Source organism: Vipera berus (genome assembly GCF_964194415.1).
Source record: "Vipera berus genome assembly, chromosome: 7".
NCBI classification, from domain to species: domain Eukaryota; kingdom Metazoa; phylum Chordata; class Lepidosauria; order Squamata; family Viperidae; genus Vipera; species Vipera berus.
This window is the reverse complement of record NC_138209.1, coordinates 77,507,927-77,533,486: the sequence shown is the minus strand read 5'-3', so window position 1 is coordinate 77,533,486 and position 25,560 is coordinate 77,507,927. Positions and strand designations below refer to the sequence as shown.

At 40.6% G+C, this 25,560-nt stretch overlaps 1 protein-coding gene across 8 annotated transcripts in view; it reads right to left on the bottom strand.

Annotated features, from left to right (window-relative positions):
* The window catches only part of ATP8A1 (ATPase phospholipid transporting 8A1), an 85,283-nt gene extending 62,835 nt beyond the window's left edge, over positions 1-22,448 (bottom strand). For 5 of the 8 annotated variants that reach the window (XR_014027074.1, XR_014027075.1, XM_081332443.1 and 2 more), the window contains exons 1-7: positions 22,326-22,448; positions 11,384-11,498; positions 9,991-10,090; positions 7,548-7,646; positions 5,786-5,831; positions 4,846-4,886; positions 2,816-2,889 (exon numbers count right to left, since the gene is read on the bottom strand). Coding sequence is in view for 3 of the 8 variants with exons in the window: in XM_081332443.1 (XP_081188569.1) it covers positions 2,816-2,889; positions 4,846-4,886; positions 5,786-5,831; positions 7,548-7,646; positions 9,991-10,090; positions 11,384-11,498; positions 22,326-22,374 (524 nt within the window). In the remaining 5 variants the exon portion in view is untranslated. Of the gene's footprint in view, positions 1-2,815; positions 2,901-4,845; positions 4,887-5,785; positions 5,832-7,547; positions 7,647-9,990; positions 10,091-11,383; positions 11,499-22,325 lie in introns of those variants that run through there. The other 3 variants (XM_081332447.1, XM_081332446.1, XM_081332448.1) reach the window with 3 other exon arrangements.
* Positions 22,449-25,560: the final 3,112 nt, after the last annotated feature.

Genomic DNA, 25,560 nt, shown 5'->3' with positions numbered 1-25,560 from the left:
ATTTTATATGATTTGACAAATATTGTGCAAACACTGTGTTTGCAAACCAGTTTAGTTTTGAATAGTCGTGTACACATAGGATTACACTGGAAAGCTACCAAATTATGTCTATATAATTTGAAATAAGCCCTATTTATCAAATTGGGCCTACATTTGAGTGAATATTTTCTGAATGATATTGAAAATAAATGCGTAGAACATCAAAAATCAGGAAAATATGTTTCATTACAGAAATTACTGTATACTGACATTCATCTCTATAATCAAATCAAATTAACGATGTCAAAACAAAATACAATCCAAGTATATAAGCTATATAAAAATTGCTTTTACTGAAGCCGCATGCTGTTCATCCAACAAATCCAAATGCATGCGATATAAAGCATGCAACATTTAGGTCTGTGCTGCGGGTCCTCTATAATTTTCAAAATGTATCATTTGTTAACATGGAAAGTGTTGTATAAAATTACTGAAAACATGAAGCTTTCTATGGTGTGGTTTGTGATCATATGATTTATTTATACTTCATGTTTCCAGACAGTTCATTTTCCTCAAGGGAGTCGAGCTTAAAACTTTAGATGGTATCTGCATAATAATTCCAGCGAAACAGTTTATTTTAGTCACTGGTTTATTTTATAGACTAAATCTGGAGGTAGATCAACCACCTTTGTATTAATTGTAAACCTAAACCTGATTTATAAGCATGCCCAATTAATTTCCGTGGAGTGTATACTGAGCTACATGGGTGTCTAATTGGACATGAGGCTTTAATACTGTAATCATACAGATTAGCTTAGACCAGGGGTAGGCAACCTGGACTCTTTTATGACTGGTGGACTTCAACTCCCAGAATTCCTGAGCCAGCCATGCTGAGGCGAAAGGGAGAGGTTTCCAAGCTGAGCCATGCTGGCTCAGGAATGGAGTTGAAGTTCACGAGTTATGAAGGGGCCAAAGTTTCCCCCATGCTGGCTCAGGAATTCTGGGAGTTGAAGTCCACGTGTCTTGAAGGCGCCAAAGTTCCCCCATGCTGGCTCAGGAGTTCTGGGAGTTGAAGTCCACGAGTCATGAAGGGGCTATAGTTTTCCCCATGCTGGCTCGGGAATTCTGGGAGTTGAAGTCCACAAGTCATGAAAGGGCCCAGGTTGCCTACTCCTGGCTTAGACCAAGTCAAACATTGCCTTGTACTTCCATTCAAACGAATGTTTGCACACAGCAAAACATCCTGCAATCTCTTCACAGCAGAATCCTTTTCTGCTGTGCTTTAGTAGAAGGACCCAGAAACACTTTTGTTCTAGAACCGATTCATTCTAACCTGGTTGAGAGACTGATGAGGTCAGCTGGGAGATGGTCCCCATTGGTCACCTTCACTATTTCCCCCACTGCAACCTTCACCAGTTTTGAAATAATAATTACAACAGAATAAATAAAAGAGCAGAAACCAAACGGGTTTTTTTTTTTTAAAAAAAAGAAGAGAGAAGACAAGACAGAAAGTTGAAACTATTAGATAAAGCGTGTTAGGAAACTCTTGGCATCTTTTTTTCCCCCCTCAAAAATCTATTTAATTTGGATCGAGAGAAAAAAAAATGCGCTGTTTGAACTATTTTCAGAGATAGCAAAAAATAACCCTAAAATGCGGACATCGAAGGGTTAATTGTCAAGCGGCTGGGGGGAATCAGGCAATTCAGCAAGTTCAGATAGGTATAAAGATTTATTGCAAGCTTAAACTCTCTACAATCTGAGCTACTAGCCCTCAAGAGAAAGGAGCAGGGGATAAGAGAGGCATTCAAAGTGGGAGGGGCTTAGATCTCTTGTGGGCGCACAGGGACTCATGACTGATAACGTCTTTCACCCCTCCCTCGGGCTCAGCCGTCTCCTAAAGTCATCTCCTACTACAGCAATACAAATTCACGGTATCAGAAAGGAAATGAGAGCGTAATCATGTATTGTTTAACTTTAGCAAAACAATAAAAACAATTTGAAAAAAGGAATGGAGGAATTATCACTTAGTTTCCTGTTCAGATGTTAGCAGAATGAATGAATATTGGAAGCTGTGGCTGTTCCGCCATCCTAAAAGGGGTCCTCTGATATATCTAGAAATTAAAATTCAGCGCATCTATCAGGAAGCCCTGACAGAGATGAGAGCCATACCTGCACCAATTTCCCCATAGAAAATAACAAAATAAGAGTATGAGGTGTCAGAAGGGAAAAGCTTATTTAATCAAAAAATGGCACGTTGTCAAAATCTTCAGGAAAGGGTAGCAAAACACCCTCTGTAAATATGTATATTTGGAGACCACTATCCAATCAAATAGATTTTTTTTGGGGGGGGGGGAAATGTTTCGCATATTGAGTTGCCCAAGGAAACACAGATAAACAAGATTAAATTTCACAAGGATGAAATCTAGTATTTCGAATTCTGAAAGCAAGACTTAAGGCTTTTTAAAATCATTTCCAAACATTACATTCTCAGGAAATCGTCAATAACATTTTCTTAGGCTCTGATGTTAAAGACAACGTTCTGTGCTGCAAACCAACGTTTTATTTTCAATGGGTACATTTTGTGTGATAAATTAAATAAAATTAAGAGGTGAAAACTTTTGAGTTCCAAACTACGAATGAAAATATAATCAGGTGCACTGGAAAGCCCAGCACTTTATTTATTCAGAGGAGGCATCCTCAAGCAATAATTCATGTATGCAACATTTCAGCAGTTCTAAACACTTCTGTTTATTCTTTATTTCCTTGGTGCAATGAGGGGTCAAAGTTGGAGAGAGAAAACAGACTCTTTTCTGGAAGCATTGATCAGCATTTCTACCTTGATGAGAGAAGTACAAGGTCAGCAGGTATATATTCTTTGCCTTTTATTAAAACTATATCTCCAACATCTGCCTGAAAGAAAACTGGGAATTGGTTAATGGTCTGAAACCAGCAGAATAATCCTGTCCTTTGCTGTATCTAAGTACACACTGTGCAGTAAAATGGAATTGACGGTAAGAGGCTTAAAAACTGTATGCATTTTCATCTGAGTATATTTCTCTCCCATTTAGCAGAATGACCACATTTCTATTTTCATTTCACCACAGATAGTAAAAACACTGTTTCCTAATAATGAAACATAGCGATCTGTTTTGTTCCTTGATACGAATACAAAGGACATCTTCATAATCAGCCAGCTTATTTAGATCATGTTGCAGAGTCTGACAGTACTCCTCCAAGAATGAAAAACTTTTGAGTTGACTTCAATACATAAAATTTTACCGATGAATTATGGGCTCCTGTAGCACTGGTGTAATAACGAAATTATAGCAATTTGGGAGGTCCTTATTGGCTAAGAGATAAAGTTTACACAGTATAAAATCTGTCAAGTCAAATGCTGGAAGACAAACTCTCTTGCAGCTATGTAAAATTGATTCCTTAGAGCAATTTGAAGAGTTTCTACTTAGAAGTAATTCTCACTTAGTTCAATGTCATCTACTTCTAGGGGGGCCAATATAGATTTACAGTTGTCACGAATTAAAAATATGTAAAATGAATTTGTACTTCACATCTCCAGTGCTTATTTTCCCCTAAGTAAACACTGCAATCCATAATGAAAGAAGGCACTTATAAGAACAATTAGAGCAGTGTTCTATGCTAAACAAGAGAGGTAATAGTTTTTTAATTCTTTACTATAATACCATTAGCGCAATGGTTACATTTACATGTTTAAACAGATAAGATACCTGTGCATTTTTATAACTTAACCAGTATGGTTACTATTAAACTTTAGTGACTTGACATATGGTAACCAGCTCATTTGATTCAATGTATTGTGACAATCCAGGATATTTACTGTCTATGCAGTGTGAAAACAACTAATGTTGGATTAATATGGTAGGGAAATGGCAACTTTGAGAACTATTGGCACAGAATCGTAAACTGTTCTTTTGCCTAAATCCTTTGCGTTATCAAGAACATACAAATTAATCCTTTACTGATCAAATGCACACTGAATGATTATGTGGGCAATAAAACTAAACCAGAACTTTCAACAAAACAATTAATGACAACTTAATCGATATGGTAAACCTATGGCCAACAAAATAGAAAACATATGGCAAAAATTAAATTTAATCCATTTAATGACAACATATTCAACGTGGTAAACCCAAACATTTCGTTTATTCAGCGTAATTCAGTGTGACATATATAAAGATTTAGATCCAGAGTTACTCTTCTCTGGGCAGAACTGCTTATACCTTATGTTATACACAGGGAGTCCTTGACTTACGACCACAACGGAGCACATTTCAGTTGCTAAGTGAGACGTTTGTTAAGTGAGTTTTGTCCCATTTTACAACCTCTCTTGCCACTGCAGTTAAGTTAGTAACACGGTTGTTAGATGAATCCGGCTTCCCCCCATTGACGTTGCTTGGCAAAAGGTCGCAAAAGGGGATCAACGTGACCCCGGGACACTGCGACCGTCATAAATGTGAGTCAGTTGCCAAGCTTCTGAATTTTGATCATGTGACCCTGGGGATGCTGCAACAGTTGTAGTTGTGAAAAGCCGGTCATAAGTCACTTTTTTTTCAATGCCGTTGTAACTCCGAACAGTCACTGAACGAACTCCCGTAAGTCGAGGACTACCTGTACTAGGTTATATCACTGAATATAAGGTGTTGGGATCATCTGTCATTTTTATAGTGGGTAGTGCAAAATACTGCAAAAGGGTAAACGCTCTGAAGTAACTTGACAGCAAATATACTTCAGAACGGTGTCTGACAAGCCCTTTGGTCTGTTCAGTTCTTCGGACGGACCCAAAACGTATTTATATTTTACAGTCTGAACAATAAGGAAGACACATACCTTTTCCCAGTGTACAATCTCCCAGGCTCCATTTCTCAATACTGCATCGTGAAAAGCAACAACAAAACCACAAAGGTTCTATTAAAGCAATGGTCAAAGTACTTTTTTTTTTTAATTGAAAATTTGCTCCGAGATCCAATTGCAACCACAGAAACATTACATACATACATAAAAAAAAAGACAAAATGAAATCATGGAGGAAGGAGAGTTTATTCTATCCAATTTTTTTTTAATTGGTTACCAACAGAATTCTGAATACAAAGCAAATACATTCGTGCAAAATTTTGTCAGTCTTTTTATGTTTTTTCGCCTTTTTTTTTGGCTAAAATGCTGTCTTTTTCAAGCACATAAGTTTGTGTTTAGCTACCGCAATTGGGGCCGGCAACTCGGTTGTCAAGAGAAGTGGTCACTAAGTGAAACCACAACTATGCTTGTAAGTCCTTGACTTAACGACCATAAATGAGCCAAGAATCGCTGTCACAAGCTGAAAGATCACGTGACTGGACCTGATTCTTGGACATTTTTGCGGTGGTTGTTAAGCAACAGAGGCAATTGTTAAGGGAACCCATTTTCCCCAATGGGCGTTTTTTGCTGAAAGCCACAAGTGTCGAAAACATAGATATGTATAGATATATACATCTCTCTCTCTCCCTCTCTCTCTCTCTCTCTCTAAATATATATATTTATATGTACATGTATACGTATATATATATGTGTGTGTATACATACATATACATACACCTATATATAGACACACACACACATACACACATATATAATTTCTTGTTTATACTTTGAACACCATCTACATTCACTGCCATGAAATGGGTGACCATATAAATCATATCAATAAATAAAATGACAAAGTAATTATAAAAATAGCGTTATTCAGAAAACTTCATATGACTTCATTCTTATGGTTATACATGAAACCTCCTACCTTGTACTTCCTTTTTATTCACAGCATTATCAGCTTTCTGTCTTTTCTGAAACAAATCACACAGATTTTACGCTACTTTTATGGAGCATTTTAAATATTGGGCAAGTTACATATGAAAGTAAATTACATATCACATATCGCACAACATGTATAACAAATCAAGTTAAAGAACTAGTAGTACCTGTGTGTGCACAAGGTACCACATTTGGTAATTTTTTTTTGTCATTTATACTATATGCAAACCCAGGCAGAACTTTTTTAAATTTTTTTTTTAAAGTACTGTATTGTCCAGGCAGACTGCAGAGAACATCTTAAACCGGTGATCTGCTATGGAATTTCCTCAAAATGTTTTTTTTAAAAAAACCTTCTCCTCTTAGCCTATATAGATGGTCTGCGGACAAAGAACAACACAGCAAGAGCTGTTTCCATTATTCTCTAAAGATTGTGTGTTTTGTACCAAGCTGGGGACACAATTCTGGAAGAGGGGACGTCTTGTTCTGATCAAAATTAGTAACGTTCAACATACTTCTGGTCATCAATGCATTTGGGGGGGAAAAAATTCAGTCTGGCATCTTATTAATGCAATGGTTTCCTTTTAACGAGCAAAGCGAATCACGGCTCCCCGGGACCTGTTAGTCTCAGCCTTAAAAAGGGAGGCTTCCAAGGATTGTGAGAGTAGTAGAATAACACAAGGCTGCGTTACTCTGTGTAGGAAAGCTAAACCTCACATCAACTGGGTGCCTCTCTCGGGAGCTGGAAAATACAGAAAGTTGGGTGCAAAGTCCCTGGATGGTCGAGTGGGAAGCAAACCCCAAGGCCTGCGGGAATCTGGTGGGGGGGATGGGTGTGTGGAGGGGGAAATAAACAGGGGGGCTGGTGCAGCATTCCTGTGCTCCCTCTAAAGGATTAACGCCCGAAGTAGTGCTGCAGCGGCAGTAACTTTGAAGTGGGTCGTAAGTAAGACCTACCCTGAAAATAAGCCCTAGCTTGATTTGGGGGTGGGGGTGGGCCTAATATAAGCCCTACCCACAAAAGGAGCCCTAGTTTGGGGACGAGGCGCATGCCTAAAACTCAAGCTAGGGTGGGAGTGAGGGGGGTGAGCTGCCCCACACGGCCTGCACCCACTTATCGTTGCAGCCTGCCTCTCCTCGCTGGCCCACGTTTTTCTCCAGCGTTCCCCCAGCCTGCATTTCGCTGTCAGGGGCCTTTCCGGACTGCGAAATGAAGGCTGGGGGAACACTGCAGAAGTGGGCTGGGTGGGTGGGGCTGTTGGTGCCGGAGGTGAGTGGAAAGGACACCCCCCCAAAAAAAGATAAGACCTGCTGCCTCTTTTGGAGGCAACCCCCCCCAAAAAACTGGGTCTTATTTTCGGGGTGTCTGCTGTAACTTCAAACAGTTCCTAAGTGATTGCTTGTAAGCCAAGGGCTACCTGTACTGAACAAACATAACATAAAATATTGAAAATACTCCAGTTAATAAAAGCAGAGGGAGTGCTAAGCCCCTGGGAGACGGAGGGAATCTATAGCAGATCTGTTCATAGGTTCCCCGTGATCACATGTGTTTCATGTATAAAATCAGAGATGCATGCTCCTTAACGAAATGTGAGGGATTTATTTTTGTTTAGCTGCTCAAAAAAAGTAAAAAATAAAATAAAATTGGGAAAAAAAATCAAAATGAGTACACTTGGTTTAAATTTAAACATGTATCATACTTGAAGATGAGTACTAGTTTAAAGCTATGAAGGAAATGTTTTGCTACTTACAATATCTTCTATTATTTCTTTGACTGCTGCTACAACTAAAATAAATAAGAGAGGAACCAATGTGGTATACCGTCCTGTTGGTGAAACATCTGGAATTTGCTGAAGTGTAAAAAGAAAAGTACGTTTTAATATTGGCCGCATTTAATTGTATGAAAATATATTCAATGAAATACAGTATCAGCAGAATCCACTTAAATGCTAATATACTTATAATCACACAAAATACATTTGAATACTGTTAGTAATTTGAGAGTTTTAGGCATTACTGATACATCTGCACCCGAAGGCAGGACAAGAAGCAACGGATGGAAACTAATCAAGGAGAGAGGCAAGCTAGAACCAAGGAGAAATTTCCTGACAGTGAGAACAATTAACTAGTGGAACTGCTTGCCTCCGTAAGTTGTGAGTCCTCCACCATTGGAGGTTTTCAAGAAGAGATTGGACCGCCATTTGTCTGAAATGGTATAGGTTCTCCTGCTCGAGCAGGGGGTTGGGCTAGAAGACCTCCCAAGGTCCCTTCCAATTCTGTAATACTGTAATCTGGACTAAATTGTGAACTCAAGAGAAGTTTCACTGTCAGATTAGGATTTCAGGTAATCCGAATTCCCTTTTATTATAACTTAAATGATTTAAAAACTTGCCTGGCAATAAAGTATAGATACCACTAATGCCTTATGACTTTTAAAAAAAAAATACCCCAGAACTTTTATTTATCCCGGAATAAACGTGAAAGTGCGTTAAATTTAATCTCATCATCTTTACAGCCTTTAATACAAGAAATACGGCAACGTAGAACTAGAACACAAACAAAGCCTGACATGATATCAAAGAGGTCACAGAACAACTTTCTAACTGAGCATATATACTAATCTTTTTACTTGTTATATTATGTTCTACAGAAACACTGAAGTCAAAACATATGCCCAGTTACAAAGTTCCGTCAGGAGGGTTAACCTGATTAGCGGATGAGGGGTAAAATTTAGATAAGAAAATATAGGAGTTGGCCTTTCCTATACAACCAATGCTTACATCATAGACACTCTTTATTTATTATACCTATCATTATATATGGACAAGAAGAACTGGTAAAGCAACTTTCAGTTTAAAGTTTAGTACAGCAATCATGTGTTTCTCGGGAAACATTGCTTACATTCTTCAAAAATGATTTGGAAAAAGTGCCTTGGACCTCACTTGGATAGAGCACCTCTTTCTTAATCATTAAAGTGGGGTGACTTTACCCCCCCCCAGATTTTTGAGGGAGTCTGAAAAAAAGACGATCCTTTGAAGGAATCGGCTCATTATAAACGAATGCAACTCTTAAAGCATTTCCCCCCCCCCTCGGGATGATGCTATAACCTGATAAATGTCAGGGTAAGTCCCAGATAAGTACCAGGGTCCAAACGCTTCTTAGGAAGTTAAAGAATATATTTGTTTGTTTAATTTCTACAACCGCCCATCTCAGTCTACCGTATTTTCCGGCATATAAGACGACTGGGCGTATAAGACGACCCCCTACATTTCCTGTTAAATTATAGGGTTTGGGCTATACTCGCCGTATAAGACTACCCCTCTTCCAATGCACACCAAATAAAAATTAAAAAACATCAGATTTGATTTTAATATGGTAATTTTAATTCAAATGCTTATGACATGCAGGTACTTAGTAGGAAAACTGTCACTTATAAACATAAGGCTGTTTGTCATCAAACATGTAAACATAAAACAGTGCAAGTGGATTAAACTTTTCCTAATTCACTCCAAAGCTTTCCCTGCGCAGACCAAATGGGAGATCCGCTCCAGGTTTGCCAGCCTGCCCGCCCAGTTCCTGAGTCAAATGTGTCCTTAGAGCTAAGCAGCTGCTCTGGCTGCTGCATTCCCCACCTGCCTTTCAAGTTGGGATAGACTGCAGCTGCTCTTCAACTTTAGAAGGAAAGACGCCCAGACCCCAGCCTGTAAAAAAATCACAGACTGCAGCTTCTTCTCCAATTGGTCCCGCTTTCCCTGCGCAGACCAAATGGGAGATCCGCTCCAGGTTTTCCAGCCAGCCCTGTCCCTAAAGTTTCAGCACCCGGCGTATAAGACGACTCCTGACTTTTGAGAAGATTTTCATGGGTTAAAAAGTCATCTTATACGCCAGAAAATACGGTATTTCTCTGAGCGGCTTACAATTCAAAACATGCATTCTAGTTAAAAATATTAAAAACATTTTAAAACAATAAAACTGTACAGCTATATTTGGGGTGGGGGTGGTGGAAGCCACCTCCCTTCCGCTAGTTTAATTCTCTAAGAATTTCCAAGATTTTATCTGAACCTAAGACATTGCATAATGAAAGCCTGCAGCCACTGAGGACATTACGAACAATTTTATAATGTCTTAACAATTAAGTGCTACTGGAGGATAAAGGAAGGAGGGAAGGAGCACAGCCCTTGTACCCATTCTTACCTGAAGCAATGCAATGAAAAGAAAAAAGGCATTAGCAGCTCTCCTAAATTGAGAATAGAGGAACCTAGGCAGGAATGTGATAACGTTGTATTTTGCAGTGCTAAGAGAGAGAGGAATTAAAATGCATGGAATTAAGGGAAAGAGATTAAAAGCAGGTAATATATATATACAGAGCACACGAAGTACTGTATAGAAAATTATTTGGAGAGTTATTGCAATATTTATATCTCTAAATAAACATAGCGTCCGAGAGATCTGGAAACAAAAACTCTAGCATTGCCATTAAATTTTAAATATTTATTTTTGTGTGGGGTCCTTGATGCTCTCTGAGTTTGCTTGTTTTCTTCCAGATGTTTCATTACCCAAAACAGAGTGCTTGATGCTCATTTATTTAAAACAATATCAATAAACAAACTTTTGGGTGCTTCTTGCCGCTTGGCAGTTTCACTCCTGAGACCACCATTCAAAATAGAAGAGGAGCACAACAACTGGGTTGCAAAATCCCACCTGAATTTTCAGAGTTCTCAGTTCGAAAGAATTGTGGCCACTCCCCACTTCCGGGGTGGCACCAAACATCCTATCTGCACCATTTCTATAAATTGCACATTAATAAATCTCAAGTGTCAAATTGTAAAGGTTGACAATGTTGTATCAGTAGAATTATTTGTAATTCAGGGTTGAACTGTGGGGTCCTTGGTGGTTTAATTACCCAAACCGGCGCGATCTTAAAACCCACCTTTTTGAACAAGCTGGCCTGGCCTGATGGGATGGGGTTGGGTTTTATAAATTGGTCTTAACTTTTAATCTGTACTAATTTATTACGGGCATTGCTGTTTAATTACTTTTTAATAATTTTTAATTTTTGTATCTTGTTTTTTATTATGTATTGCCCTGTTCACCGCCCTGAGTCCTTCGGGAGAAGGGCGGCATACAAATTAAATAAATAAATAAATAAATAAATAAATAAATAAATAAATAAATAACTAGGTAAGCTGCCCTGAGTCTTCGGAGAAGGGCGGGATATAAATGGAATTAAAATAAAAATAAAATTAAATAAATAAATAAATAATGTCATCAGTGCTAGAAGAGCAGGGTCTGGTGCAGGCACCTAACGTAGCAACTAATTTGTTTTATAAAGAAATGTCTGCAAGAAAACAGCCAAGCTCAGAGCGCACCAAGGACCCCACAAAAAATTGTAACAAATCAAGAGATATCCGTGGGTGAAGTTTAGGGACATGCATGACTAAAGGAAGTACACGCACCACTCTTTCAGCATGCACGTAGTGATATTGCACAACTGGTCAGATGTGTTATCATGCAACGGCAGATAACGGTGCCTTGGCTTTCAGTGAGAATATGCAAGGGAATTATACAAAACTTTGCAAACAAGTACCTGACATGATTGTTACAGAACTTAGAGAATTGTGGTTGATTGATGAATATAGTTCTCAGTTCCTCCTGATCAGCTAATGAGGTCTTCTCTGAAACATCATCTGTCTTCTCATAACCTACAAAATATTAGAAATCTAGTATGTACATTTAAATTCTGTGATTATTTAGATGAAAGCAAAAAGCATTTTTAAACATTAGTGAGAAATGCAAAAAAAAATAGTACATACGATCATACCATTTATATTGATAAAAGTAATCTTTTTAATTCCTATTTAAGATGATCACATTTTTAAAAAAAATCTTGCTGTATTAGCGACATGCTTAAGGCAGCTTTTCCAGGTGCCAAAAGCATTTAAACTAAATATTTTGATTTGACAGAGAAATTAGGTTTCATGTACTTTAAATGTTACTTATTTATGTTACAACAGTTGCAGCCTGTTCCAAGTTTGGTATTACTCTGCCCAGGGACTTAACTTAATACCGCTTGGGGTGTGTGTGTGAAAGCCCTAATAAGCAGGCATATACATAGAATGAAGGCTACTGCTAAGCTTGTAAGCCGCCCTGAGTCTTCGGAGAAGGGCGGGATATAAATGGAATTAAAATAAAATAAATAAAAAAAACTTGTTAAAGTTTTATATGCTTGAAGCTTGCAATTCCCAAAGGTTTACAGTAGTATAAGACAACAACAACAACAACAACAACAACAACAACAACAATAATAATAATAATAATAATAATAATAATAATGTGCAGTTAAAACCAAAAAAAATGCCAAGGTAACTAAAACCATTAAAATAGAAATAATTTTAATTATGGACAGCAACCAATGTCAGGTAACATCAGTTCTCCAAAGTCTTGTAGAATATCATAATCTCGACTTCTTTTTATGCTTCGTCCAATCCTTGCCTCCCTACTTCCTTCCTCCTAAATTCTTCCTTCTCATGGAAAAAAAACAACCACCAACTTCCCTCTTCTAGATGACTTTTGGCTGCTTTAGTTCAAACACAAACACACCTTCTCTCTCCCCTGCATCAACTGATCCACACCAAAGCTTTTGTAGGCAGCTCTGCCTATTAAGAGCTGTCTGCAACTAGGCTGGGAAGACTATTTGCACAGGGTGGAGACCACTAAGCCGTTTAATCTATCATAATCAACGATGCTCAACCTTTTCGACTGAAATGAGCACGCTGGATTGACCGGTTCCACTGGGAGAAGGGGGTCGGTCGGTCCTCCAATGGCCGAGAAGCAAAGCACTTAAGCCAGGGGTGTCAAACTCAATTTCATTGAGGGCCGCATCGGCATTGCGGTTGCCCTCAAGGGGCCGGGTGGGTATGGCCAGGGTGGGCGTGGCCTACTGGGTGGGCGTGGCTAGAGTGCGTACGGCCTACTGGGTGGGCGTGGCCAGCTCTGCATCCTTCGCATCAAGGGTGCCTATGGGGGCCTGGGCAGGAGTGGGACAGATCTGAGGGTCTCCGGCAGAAGGAGGGTCTTTGGGCCAAGGCAGTGGGGGCCGTTCCCTCCCTGTTGCCAGGATGTCTTCGCGGGCCGCATGAAACCACTTCGCGGGCCGGATCTGGGCCCCGGGCCTTGTGTTTGACATGTCTGACTTAAGCACTTAAAAAAGTTAACACGATCGCTTTGCCTGCATTTAGAAATCTGCTGAAAGCAAGCAGGACGCCTGGAATATGACGATGAATATACTGTAACTGCTCTTGCCTGTCAGCGTGCAGACAGTTGCACATTACACAACTGTGGCTTCCCAGTAAGCTTCAAAAGCAATCCCACGTAGAGGGCAGCTTGCAGGAGTCTTATCGTGAGGGCGATGAGACTTTGCGTTACTATCACAAAGGTTTTCTTGCTTCGAGGAAAAGAGTTACAGCTGGAGTACAAAGTTGGGTAAAGGCCTCCCCAATTACGCCCCCCCCTTTACCGACTAACAGTCCTGAGTCTAGATAACACTTGAATTGCAGCCCTGCCTGGTCGTAAATGGAGCAGAGAGGGGGAAAAAATCAACAACCACCAGATAGTTGTTGGGAAAAACGGGATTCAGCTTTGTTTCGTTTCATGCAGCTTTGGCCAGCTTCCAAATACCATTAACAAAATGTCTCACTTAGCAGCAGAAACTTTGGGTTCAACTTGTGGTCGTAAGCTGAGGACTGCCTGTACTTATGCCACCCTTGGCTCAACAAGAGTCCAATTGAGGAGTCAACAGAAAAGTGAAGAAATGTTAATTTGAGCAGGCTGGCAAGGTTTCACTCAGGCATCGCCTGAAGGGTTAAAACATCTGAAGCATTAAAAGAGGAACTGATAAATTTTGAAGTTGGTTCAGGCCTACATGTTAGTTTGCATATTTTAATATTTTGTTAGAGGCGGCAGAAAAAAAATGTTAAGAAAAAGATTAGATATTATTTTGTTATAATAAGCAGATCAGATATTGGCATTCTGAGATTACCAGCAACCCGAATAAACGGTTTCATGTTAATTATACTCCACTGCAGACAGACACTTATCTGATGGTTAAAAAAAAGAATAAATCTGAATTAGAATAAATCTGAATAAATAATAGCTGTGAAAAGCAGGCTTCTTCTAAAGCTTTCGTTGCAGGAGGGGGTCTGTGCGACTGTCAGATAATTAATAAGCAGCTGAATAAGTGGGAAATTTACACAATTAGTGTTTTGTGAAAAGATCCAAACATAAAAGCAACCTTCAGTTGCACGTAGAACTGGGAGAGAGATGAAGTGTAGTTTACATAAAATATTATACGGGCTATCAATTACCACACACCCTTTAGTCTCTTTAATAAGGGCCCCTAGAAAGCCAAAGTTCAAATTCAGGTTGTAGAGATAAATAACAGATCGCTACAATACTAAGTACAAGTAGTCCTCAACTTACAACTCACTCGTTTAGTGACTGAAGTTGCAACGGCACTGCAAAAAGCGACTTACGACCGTTTTTCACATTGACGACCATTGCAACATCCCCGTGGTCACGTGATCAAAACTCAAGATGCTTGGCAACTGACTCGTATTTACGACTGTTGCAGCGTCCCCGGGGTCACACGATCTCCTTTCGCGACCTTCTGACAAGCAAAATCAATGGGGGTGGGGGGAAGCCCGATTCGCTTAGTGACGGTGTTACTAAGTTAACTACTGCAGTGATTCGCTTAAGAACCGGGGCAAGAAAGGCCGTAAAATGGAATAAAACTCACTTAACAACGGTCTCACTTAGCGACAGAAATTTTGGGCTCCATTGTGGCCATAGGCCAAGGGCTGCCTGTAAAAGAATGCAGCCCTTTTTAAGGAAATGGATAATAGATATTAAAAAATGCCACCGAAAAGACACGTGTAAAATAAAACCTATGTCACAGACTCCAACGTAAGCCTTTTCTAGGCATTTTGCCATCACCACCTTTCTGCATCCTGATTTCAGGGAGAAAAGTTAAAGAGAGGCGCAGACTTGGAAGAAACTAGATCCATTCAACTGGAATCTTGCTATAAAACAGGCTCCCCCCCCCCCCCCCGTTGACTGCGAAAGGAATTCTTGTAGTTGGAAGGATATAGTTTCAGAAAATTTCTTTTATAAAAAGTAAAATCACAGCACTAAGATTCTAAACCGAATGCAAAAATATAGCTAAAAATAGGCAGGCAAGAACCAGACTGGATTTGATATCAGTAATTTATAAACAAATTTTTTTTTGATGATGATGATGATCTGTGGTACTTTAATAAAACATGAGAAATTTAGAGCAGAAAAAAAAATTACCTTATAAATCTATTTTGTCACAAATGCGAGAAATGTCACAGTAAATCATTCAAGTGCAGTATAATGTGCCAGGCAAGATGATTATATATTAATAAAAGAATCATGATGAATCATTCACAGGATGAATTGAAGAATAAGGGCAAAATAGATTTACCTATTCTGGACCTACAGTCAAGTGATTTTTTCAACAACAACTGGGGAATTTCACTGGAAAATTGAAATGTTTCCTCAGCAAGCATCATTAAATACTTTTGTCAGACAAATGCATCATTAAAACATATAACTGTTGATATAGTACAGCTTGGCATTTGTTAGGTTTTGAAAGAATCTGGATGTAACAAATTCAATTACTAGGAAAAAAGCATGGAATAAGGCATTGTGGAAAAATCAATGATTAAATGCTTGCTAATTGGGAAATAGACAAAATTAGACTCATGTGTAGATCTGAATATGTTTATCTATTTGATAAATCAAAGAACTACTGGTAGAAATCCACTCAAAAGATCTGTGGAAATATGAAAACATACGATTCTCTTCTACCATAAAAATATGTATTTAAATATATTGAAACAGTGTTATGTACAAATGCAGTTTGCTTATAGAAAATAATTTCCTGGGCTAAACTTCAGGAGAACAATATTTGTAATAATGTAAAATAATATTAAAATGCCTTATAGGTTCTCATACATGCACAGGCATAAGTTTGCATGTCTCACAGATAAACCAGAGCAGGTTTGAAATTTACAATAGTTAGCTTTCAGATTTTTGTTCCTTACATTTGCACTGACAAGAGGGTAAAACAAAACTGGCAGTCCTTGACTTATAACCATTCACTTAGTGACAGTTTTAAGTTACTGGCAAAAGCGACTTATGACCATTTTTCATACTTATGACCATTGCAGCATCCCTCTGGTCACGTGATCAAAACTGGCATTTGACACTTGGCAACTGGTTCACAGTTATGACGGCTGCTGTATCTCAAAGTCACGTGATCCCCCTTTGAGACCTTTGAACAAGCAAAGTCAATGGGGGAAAGCCAGAGTCATTTAACAACCGGGTTACTAACCTAACAACTGCAGTGATTCACTTAACAACTGGGGCAAGAAAGGTCGTAAAATGGGGCACTTTAACAAATGTCTCCCCTAGCGACAGAAATTTTAGGCTCAATTGTGGTCGTAAGTTGAGGATTCCTTGTAGCGGATTTTCAACAATATTACCTTCCTTCCAAATCCTACTACATAGAGTACATGCTGATACTAGGCCAGTAACTAAGCTAAGCGATAAGGACTTTTTCAACTACAACACTTTACAGATACTATACAATTAGTCATTTTCATTTTAAAACTAACATTTCTGAGAGGCACTCAAACTGAAAAATAATTATTCAACAGGCGGTGGATTTAAAACTGTATTTTCTTGTTCTACTTAATGGGAACTACCTTTTTCTTCCCCAAGGTGTCAATTTGGCAAACAAAACTCAAATTCAAGTATCCTATGAAGCAGAAGGGTTTGAAGGACAAAAGGCGGTCAAAAACCGCTTTTTAATGGGGATTATCAGGAGAGATCAAGGTTAAATATCTACACACACACACACATCCTCATTGGGAGTGCCGGAGAGAGGCTGTCCCTCCCACCAGCAATCCAGCTTCAAACTTCCTTCAGCAAGCATCACTGCTTTTTATTAGGAAAATTGCAGATGCCGTTAAACATATCCACAATGATTGCATGCAAATGCGAAATGGAGAGGGGGGGAAATTCATTTTTGTGGAGAAAACGTGTGGGAATGTAGCGAGAGGCCCCTGATTTTCGTTCGTTCCGCCGGGACCTGAAGACCTGGCTCTTTGAGCTTTCCGGCCAGGACTGAGGATTTTTTTTAATTTTTTAACTTATTGTAATTGGGTTTTTAATCAGAGTTGATAGGGGTTTTAGATTTTAACTTAAGGAAAATTTAATCTATTTTAATTGTTACTAATTTTTGTATTGTAATGTTGTTTTAATTGCCTTGTGAACCGCCCTGGGTCCTACGGGAGAAGGGCGGCATAGTAAGTTAAATAAATAAATAAATAAATAAATAAATAAATAAATAAATAAATAAATAAATAAACAAACAAACAAGCAAGCAAGCAAGCAAGCAAGCAAGCTTTGCTTCTCTGGCGTCTTCCTTCATAACGGATTGTTCATCCCTGCGTTTTTAAGAGGTAAAAGGACGTTTCAGAAAATTTAGTTCCCCAGGATCTTACTTGGGCTTCCAACGCTTTTTACTGCTTCAACCATCTGGCTGAAACTTAGCTGAACTATAAGAAGTTTTCTATGGCTTTCAGATCACAATCAGAATTTCCCAAGGCCCGCTATCTCATAGGATTGGAAGAAAGAGAAAACTAGGTACGGGTAATGCTCAACTTACAACGGTTCGTTTAGCGACCGTTCACAAAGTTACAGCTGCGTTGAAAGAGTGACTTATGACTGTTTTTCACACTTGTGGCCCTTGTAGCACCCCAGGCTCACGTGATCGAAATCCAGAGGCTTGGCAACTGATTCGTATTTAAGACGGTTGCAGCGTCCTGGGGTCAGGCGATCCAAGGGGGAAGCCAGATTCGCTTAGCGACGGTGCTATTAACTTAACAACCGTGGGGATTCCCTTAACAACCGTGGCAAGGAAGGTCGTAAAAGGGGGCAAAACTCATTTAACAAGTGTCTCGCTTAACAACCAAAAAAATTTGGGCTCCGTTGTGATCGGAAGTCGAGCACTACCTGTAACTGGCCATTCAGCCCCAAAGCTCCTTGCAGCTTCCTACTTTCACCGTCGTTTCTTAAAAACAAGAGAATGCTAGATAGCTTTGTCCTTCTAAAAAGAAAAATCTGTCTTGAGTTACAGGTAAGTTTCGGATCCCATTTGCTTTCTGAGCAATCTTTGTAACTCGCTCCTTTCAATGGCCGAGCTCAGGTGATTGATAAGAACAGATGGAAGCCAAGTTTATCAGCCTCGCTGCTCAAGAAGAGAAGATAATGAACAGAACTTGCCCAAATGGCATTTTGTAGACCCTTTTTAAAATAAATGAGTATGTGCCTTTTATGTTTCGCAAAGAGTTTTACTTCTTTTTAATTTAGAGCGGTGAAACAAAGTTAAGCACGTTATTTAAAATGCTGTATTCAACCAAGCTCACCAAAACGAAACTCAAAACTTACAATAATTTATTCAGATACATTCTTTCCATAGTAGTACACTCAATTCTACTTATATGATAAATATTAGGTGCTAACGCTAGTAACTACTACTTATTAGTAAAACTAATAAACACAATATTGCTCTCTGCTGAAAATTTTAAGTTATATTAGTTCAGTCTAATAAACATATATTTCTCTACTGTACTTATATTAGTACTAATTAGTAGATTTATCAGAAATGATTTATGAAGATTATTTTCAAATATTAATGTCTAATGTTTCCGCCATATATTAATATACTTTTACACAATTATATAAGCATATTCAATTATTTAATACTGTAATGAAAAGCAGAGGGTTGTAGGTGTTTATATGATTAATGCTAAGAAATATTTCTTCTATGCAGAAAAAGGAATACAACAGAAATATAGTGGAATAAAGCATGACAAAAGCTTTTATCACATAATGTTTTGCTTAGTGCTGTATTACAGCAGATATATGCAGAACTTTCATTTTCTTGCATCAGCAGAACAAAAAGAAAGCAAGTAGATAGACAAAAAGTTTCACTTGCAGATATGCTGACTATAAAAATAAACTTAAGAACTCTTTATTATGTATTTCAGACATACAAATTAGTGCAGACATACATACAATTTCGACAAATTGAACTAGCATTGTCAGTGTGGAATGCTGGAACTGAACAGGACTGAATTGTTCATCGATTTATTACATTACTTATTTACATTAAGAAAGATTGTGTCGGATTTTTAATTGTGCCTATCCAGTTCCGAAAACTGCCAAAAAAAAAAAGAAAAAAAGAAAGAAAAAGAAATCTAATTAAAAAAACCTCCAAAAGTAGAATAACAATTATGCGAAGCACAATCTAATTGAAAACGCATGGTGGCATCTACTTTCATTTTAAATATACAGTACTGACTGTAATTTATTTATTTATTTATTTTTATTTTATTAAACTTATATACCGCCCTTCTCCCGTAGGACTCAGGGCGGTTCACAAGGTCTTCCAAAACAGTCCAACAAATTACATAAATTAAAACAATTAAAACGATTAAACTAACCTTGAAACTAAAAACCCCAATAACAATTAAAATACAATTAAAAACCCCAGTTAATATTCTCAGGCCAGGGCAGAGAGCTCGAAGAGAGCCAGGTCTTCAAATTATGCTGTTTGATTATTAAAAGAAAATAAATTCCCTTTGATACTTTCGATCGGGATAGATAAATGTTTGCAAATTTCTCCCCCCCCCCATGTTGCAAAAGAGTTCCATTATTAAGTGCAACATTGTCCTTAGAGGAACAGCTTTCTGCTCATCTAAATCTGAGCCCTGGTAGTCCTCATATTGGAATGAAATTGCGTTATATCCCTGGCGAGATTTGGAGTTGGGCTACCAGGAGCTGCTCATTTGATCACAAATCTAAGGGATTCGATCCAGAACGGCTTGTTTTTTCTCTTATTCTCTCTTATGCTGCAGAGAAGCAATATGACATGACCGTGAGATGTAATCTCACTGTTTGCAGCCAGGGTTCTCCATTCACCTTCTGCTAACACAGGACGGTCAAACCTTCCCTAATAATACAAATAAATCTCTCCATATGGATTCCTTTAACTTCGGCCACAACCTGGGGCAAGAATAAGCCGGAGACAGATACACCTTGCAAACCGAGATGCTGTACACCTCATAAAATTATTATCAAAGGCTTCAGTAACCAAATCTCTCAGCTTCCAAACGTCAACAACGTTGTATCATTCATTCTCTTAAGAGCAATAATTGCCTTCAATTTGTTTTAGGCTATTTTGTCCTTCCCTTGATTTCAGTCAAGATGAGTTAACATTTTTCCTAATACCTCCTCCACATTCCCAGATATTTAGGAACCTGGGGGTATTTACCAGCATTTCACAGGCCTAGGGCTACCAAATCCCACCTCAGCAACACTCTTACCAATATTAATTTATTCTGTTTGTTTCACTGTAACATAAAATAGTCCAGAAAACAATTAGCAAACAGCAAAAGCCACGAAAACAGACTTTTAACATACCGGGGAGAGGCACTTTCTATTGCTCTTTGTGAAATATGAGGCAAAGTTGGAAGTAAAAAGGTAAAGATTTTTCAATCAAGCTCAACTTCCTACAGCCTTGCGATCCGTTCAAAACTATCCCAGCTCTTTCCTCACCCAACTAGGGGCTGCCATCCCCTAAGACCACCATCAACCATTATTGATTACTGGTATTTTTGCATGAAACACATGACTATTTAATTATCGCGGAAGAACTGTCAGTTGTTGGGGGGAAAAAAAAGAAACTCAATTCAGGAAGCCGGAAGACCAAAAGATGGAAATAGGCAAAAGCAGACACCAAGACACGACGGTTGTTTTCCCATTAGTGAGTCAAGAGTGTTTTACAGGAGCCGGATAATTGACGAGGGGCATCCGAGGTGGTCAAAAAAGTCAAGATGCCAGCCTTGCCAGAATAAGACCTCCCTTCTTTTTATAACGATGGATGTAAAAGGGGGCGAGAGTTTCGAGGCTGGGGCCACAGAGGCCACCTTGGCGTGTTTTGACCCACCTCTGCAGATACCTGAAGGTCTGGAGGCTCACTCGTGCAATGAATGGGTTAAGGAACTAAGTATGTTTAGGCTAATGAAGAGAAGGATTAGGGATAGAATCACAGTATTTTCCAATACTGAAGGGCTGTCATAGGCAAGAAGGGGTCACTGGAACCTCCACAGGACCTCAGCAGTGGGTGGAAGCTCATCAAAGGGAGACCCAACCTAGGACGGACGACTAAGGAGGAACTTCCTGACAGGGAAAAACAATTAATCAATGGAAGAGTTTGCCTCCAGGAGTTGCAGCTGCTCCCTCGCTGGAGGTCTTCAAGAAAAGATTGGAATAGCCATTTGTCTGGGATGGCATGAGGCTTCCTGCCTCAGGCAGGGGGGGTCAGACTAGAAGACCTCCAGGGTCCCTTCCACCCCTTTAATCCAGAGTCATCTGAACCCCAGAGCGGACGAGTACTTAATTGCACAGATTTAGCTTTTCAAGAAGAGACTGGCCAGCCATTGGTCTGGGATGGCATGAGGCTTCCTGCCTCGGGCAGGGTGGGGGTCCGACTAGAAGACCTCCAGGGGTCCCTTCCACCCCTTTAACCCAGAGTCATCTGAACCCCAGAGCGGACAAGTACTAAACTGCACAGATTTAGCTTTTCAAGAAGAGACTGGCCAGCCATTTGTCTGGGATGGCATGAGGCTTCCTGCTTTGGGCTGGGGGGTCAGACTAGAAGACCTCCGAGGTCCCTCCCAAAGGTAGGGTCAAGAGATGCCTGAACAAGTATTGAATTGCACCAACAAGTATTGAATTGCACTCTTTTAAGAAGAGACTGGAGAACCGGGTTTCCTGCCTCGGGCAGGGGGGTCAGACTAGAAGACCTCCAGGGGTCCCTTCCACCCCTTTAACCCAGAGTCATCTGAACCCCAGAGCGGACAAGTACTAAACTGCACAGACTTAGCTTTTCAAGAAGAGACTGGCCAGGCCATTTGTCTGGGATGGCATGAGGCTTCCAGCCTCGGGCAGGGTGGGGGTCAGACTAGAAGACCTCCAGGGGTCCCTTCCACCCCTTTAACCCTCTGAACCCCAGGGTCAAGAGACGCCCGAACAAGCATCCCATTGCCTCAACGGAGGCTTTTAAGAAGAGACTGGAGAGCCGGGCCTCCTTGCCTTGGGCCGGGAGGGGCTGGACTAGACGACCTCCAGGGACCCCTCCCAGCCCCGGGGTTTCTGCCTGGCCAGAGGCTGGCGGATGCTGCTCCAGGGGGAAGCGGGGAAAGGCCGGGCCACAAGCGGGGGGGGGGGCTGCGGGTTTTTTTTTATTTTTTTTGCTGCGTTCAAGCCGCCCCCTCCCCCCACGGTGGGACCCCCGGGCGGGGCCTCCTTTTCCAACCCCGCCAGCGACCCTCCCTCAGGCTTCTTCCCTCGCCCTCGACCCTCGCCGGCAAACTCACCTTCCGCCCGGGACCGCAGCTCCGACACGGTCTTCTGAACGGCCGGCATCTCGCCTCAGGCGCGTTTTCCCCCCTCACGGCTTGAAGCGCGTCTTTTCGATGACGCTCGTGCGCATGCGCGCTCCTCCTCCTCCCCCTCCTCCTCCTCCTCCCGGGGGGGCGCTGTCTCTTCTCCTCCTCCTCCTCCTTCCTGAGGGACAATGCCCCCGCCCCCCCGCGGGGATGCGGTCGCGAGATTTCCCCCCCCACACACACTCCTCTTACACCTGCGCCTGCGCGCCGAGGCAGCGCGAGGGGCGCTTCTGGCTCGCCTGCTCTTCCCGCCCTCCTTCCCGGAATGTACCAACTCCTTCTTTTCCCCCCTCACCCCCCCTCCCCCCCGCAAAGGCGGCTCTTGATCAAGGGAGGAAGGGGGACCCGGAGCGTGCCTGCCTTCACGCCGTGTCTGTGTGTATTTGTGTGTGCGTGTATGTGTGTTTGGGGAGTGTCCTCCTTTCTTCTCCCCTGCGCTTTCGCCGCTCAATAATGGAACAGGCCAGAATTGGGGCGGGGCGTGGGCGGGGTAAGAAAAGGGGCGGGGCGGAGGGTATAAAAAGCCGGGATTTGCGAAGATCTGCGGGATTTGTTGAGATGAAACTCGGTTGGGTGGTTTTGTTTTGCCCTGAGTCTCTTCCCCTTATAGATTTTGCATCCCTTTGAGCCCTTTTGCCCCTGTAAGGCTGGGATAGCGCCTGGATGGGAAACTACCCGGGAATCCCTTGGAGCCTTTTTGTGCCCTGTAAGGATTGGGTAGCACCTGGATGGGAGACCACCAGGAAATCCTAAACCAGGGAGTTGTCTATGCCTGCAAAGTACTGTAGACGTTTAGATTGTCGGAAATGGAAAGGGCTCTTGGCAAAGATTGTTTCCAACAGTAAGGTAATATACAGTGAAACTAGGTTGTACAGACTGAAAGGACGCAGCAACGCACTAGATTGTAGAGACCGAAATGACGCAGCAATGCTCACGGTTCTGGGGTGTTTAAATATTGAAATATGTTTTAAAAATCATACATGCGCATTGATGGTCCTAGGAGAAGTGAGCCGTCATCAACTGCAGCTATTGTGTTCTGCAGGACGTGGAGCGTAGCTGATCAAACAAGACCTATCGCACGCAGTTATATTAAAGATTATAAATATTTGTTGTTAGTAAAAATAAAGGCAGGAGAGAGAGATGATGGGATAGGATTAGATAGATGTTAAGATAATCAAGGCTATGGTCTTCCCAGTTGCGATGTATGGCAGTGAAAATTGGACCATAAGAAAGGCTGAGCACCAAAGAATTGAGGCCTTTGAACTCTGGTGCTGGAGAAGACTCCTGCGAGTCCCTTGGACTGCAAGGCGATCAAACCGGTCGGTCCTAGAGGAGATCAACCCTGACTGCTCTTTAGAAGGCCAGATCCTGAAGTTAAAACTCAAATACTTTGGCCACCTAATGAGAAGGAAGGACTCACTGGAGAAGAGCCTAATGCTGGGAAAGATTGAGGGCAAGAGAAGAAGGGGACGACAGAGAATGAGGTGGCTGGATGGAGTCAGTGAAGCAGGAGGTGTGAGCTTAAATGGACTCCAGAAGATGGTAGAGGACAGGAAGGCCTGGAGGAGCATTGTCCATGGGGTCGCGATGGGTCGGACATGACTTTGCAGCTAACAACAACAACAAGGATAAGATAGTATGGAGACATGATAAATAATAGATAATAGCTAGATGAGTGATATAGATAATAGTGATATATTCAATAGATGATTGGCAAATAGGTTGATAGATACCTAGATTGATGTAGATAGATCGATAGATGATATAAATAGATCAATATAGATAAGCATCATATATTGATATTAGAGATAGAAATACTATGGATGGATGGATGGATGGACTGTCAAGCAGCAGATACTCGGCATACCAAAAACTGGAGCCTACAACCATTTTCACACAAGTGCTGCCTCACTAATGAGGGCAAGCAGCCACAGCTCTCCTCATAAGTCATAAATCATTGTTGTGGAAATGTCCCATCCACTTTCAAAAGTGGCTCCACGTGCCAAACCACCACAACGGATACTCTTATAAATTGCGACGGCAGTTGCCGTCTGCTCGCTGTTTTGCTTAGCAGGATGAAATTCTTGGTAAGAGAAAGAGAAGCAATAAAGCTCGCATTGTGTCCAGCTCCAAGTTCATCAGTACAAACAAAATATTAAAAGTGTTTCCCAGACAAAATAAATATTATTTTTTAATAAAGGTTGCAAGGGTTCCCTGCAAGTTTTCTTGAGAACACAGATGAACAATAAATAAGTTCTTAAAGCAAAGGAGATGATTATTAAGAAAATAAGGAGCAAGATGATTCTTGGAAAAATAATGGGCTCTGTCTTCAAAAGAGACCACAGATTCTTAAAAGGAAAAACTTTTTCAAAAGTAAAAAGGTAAAGGTAAAGGTTCCTCTGCACATGCGTGCTAGTCGTTTCCGACTCTAGGGGCCGGTGCTCAACTCCGTTTCAAAGCCGAAGAGCCAGCGCTTGTCCGAGGACGTCTCCGTGGTCATGTGGCCGGCATGACTAGACGCCAAAGGCGCACGGAACGCTGTTACCTTCCCACCGTAGTGGTCCCTATTTTTCTACTTGCATTTTTACGTGCTTTCGAACTGCTAGGTTGGCAGAAGCTGGGACGAGTAACAGGTGCTCGCTCTGCTACGCGGCACTCGGGATTCGACCCGCCAAACTGCCGGCCTTCTGATCGACAAGCTCAGCGTCCTAACCCACTGAGCCACCGCGTCCCTTTAAAAAGTATTATTCTTTAAATTATGGTCCAGGAATATTGTGTATAGACAACACCTTTCCTTAGCTTCTCACATCTAGGATGCACCGTTTTCATTTGTTAATACTTCCAATTTTGGAAGAATGTGGACATTTAAATTAAAATATTTGCAACCTATGGATAAGGGTTGGTTTTTTTTACTCTAATATTTATTGATTCACATTTCTGAATCGTCCATCTCCCTCAAATAGGACTCTCACACAATGTACTATTTAGCTCTTTTTACAAAATTGAAAAAGATAGAAAATATCTTACTTGGCAATTATTAGAAATGCCAAGATAATAATGCCAAGAGCTGGAGGGGTTTTTTGGCCATTCTTTACAATGTTAAAATTGGAAGTCATCCTTTGAAATTAAAGGTAGAAAACTCAAAAATACTGCATCCAGTTTT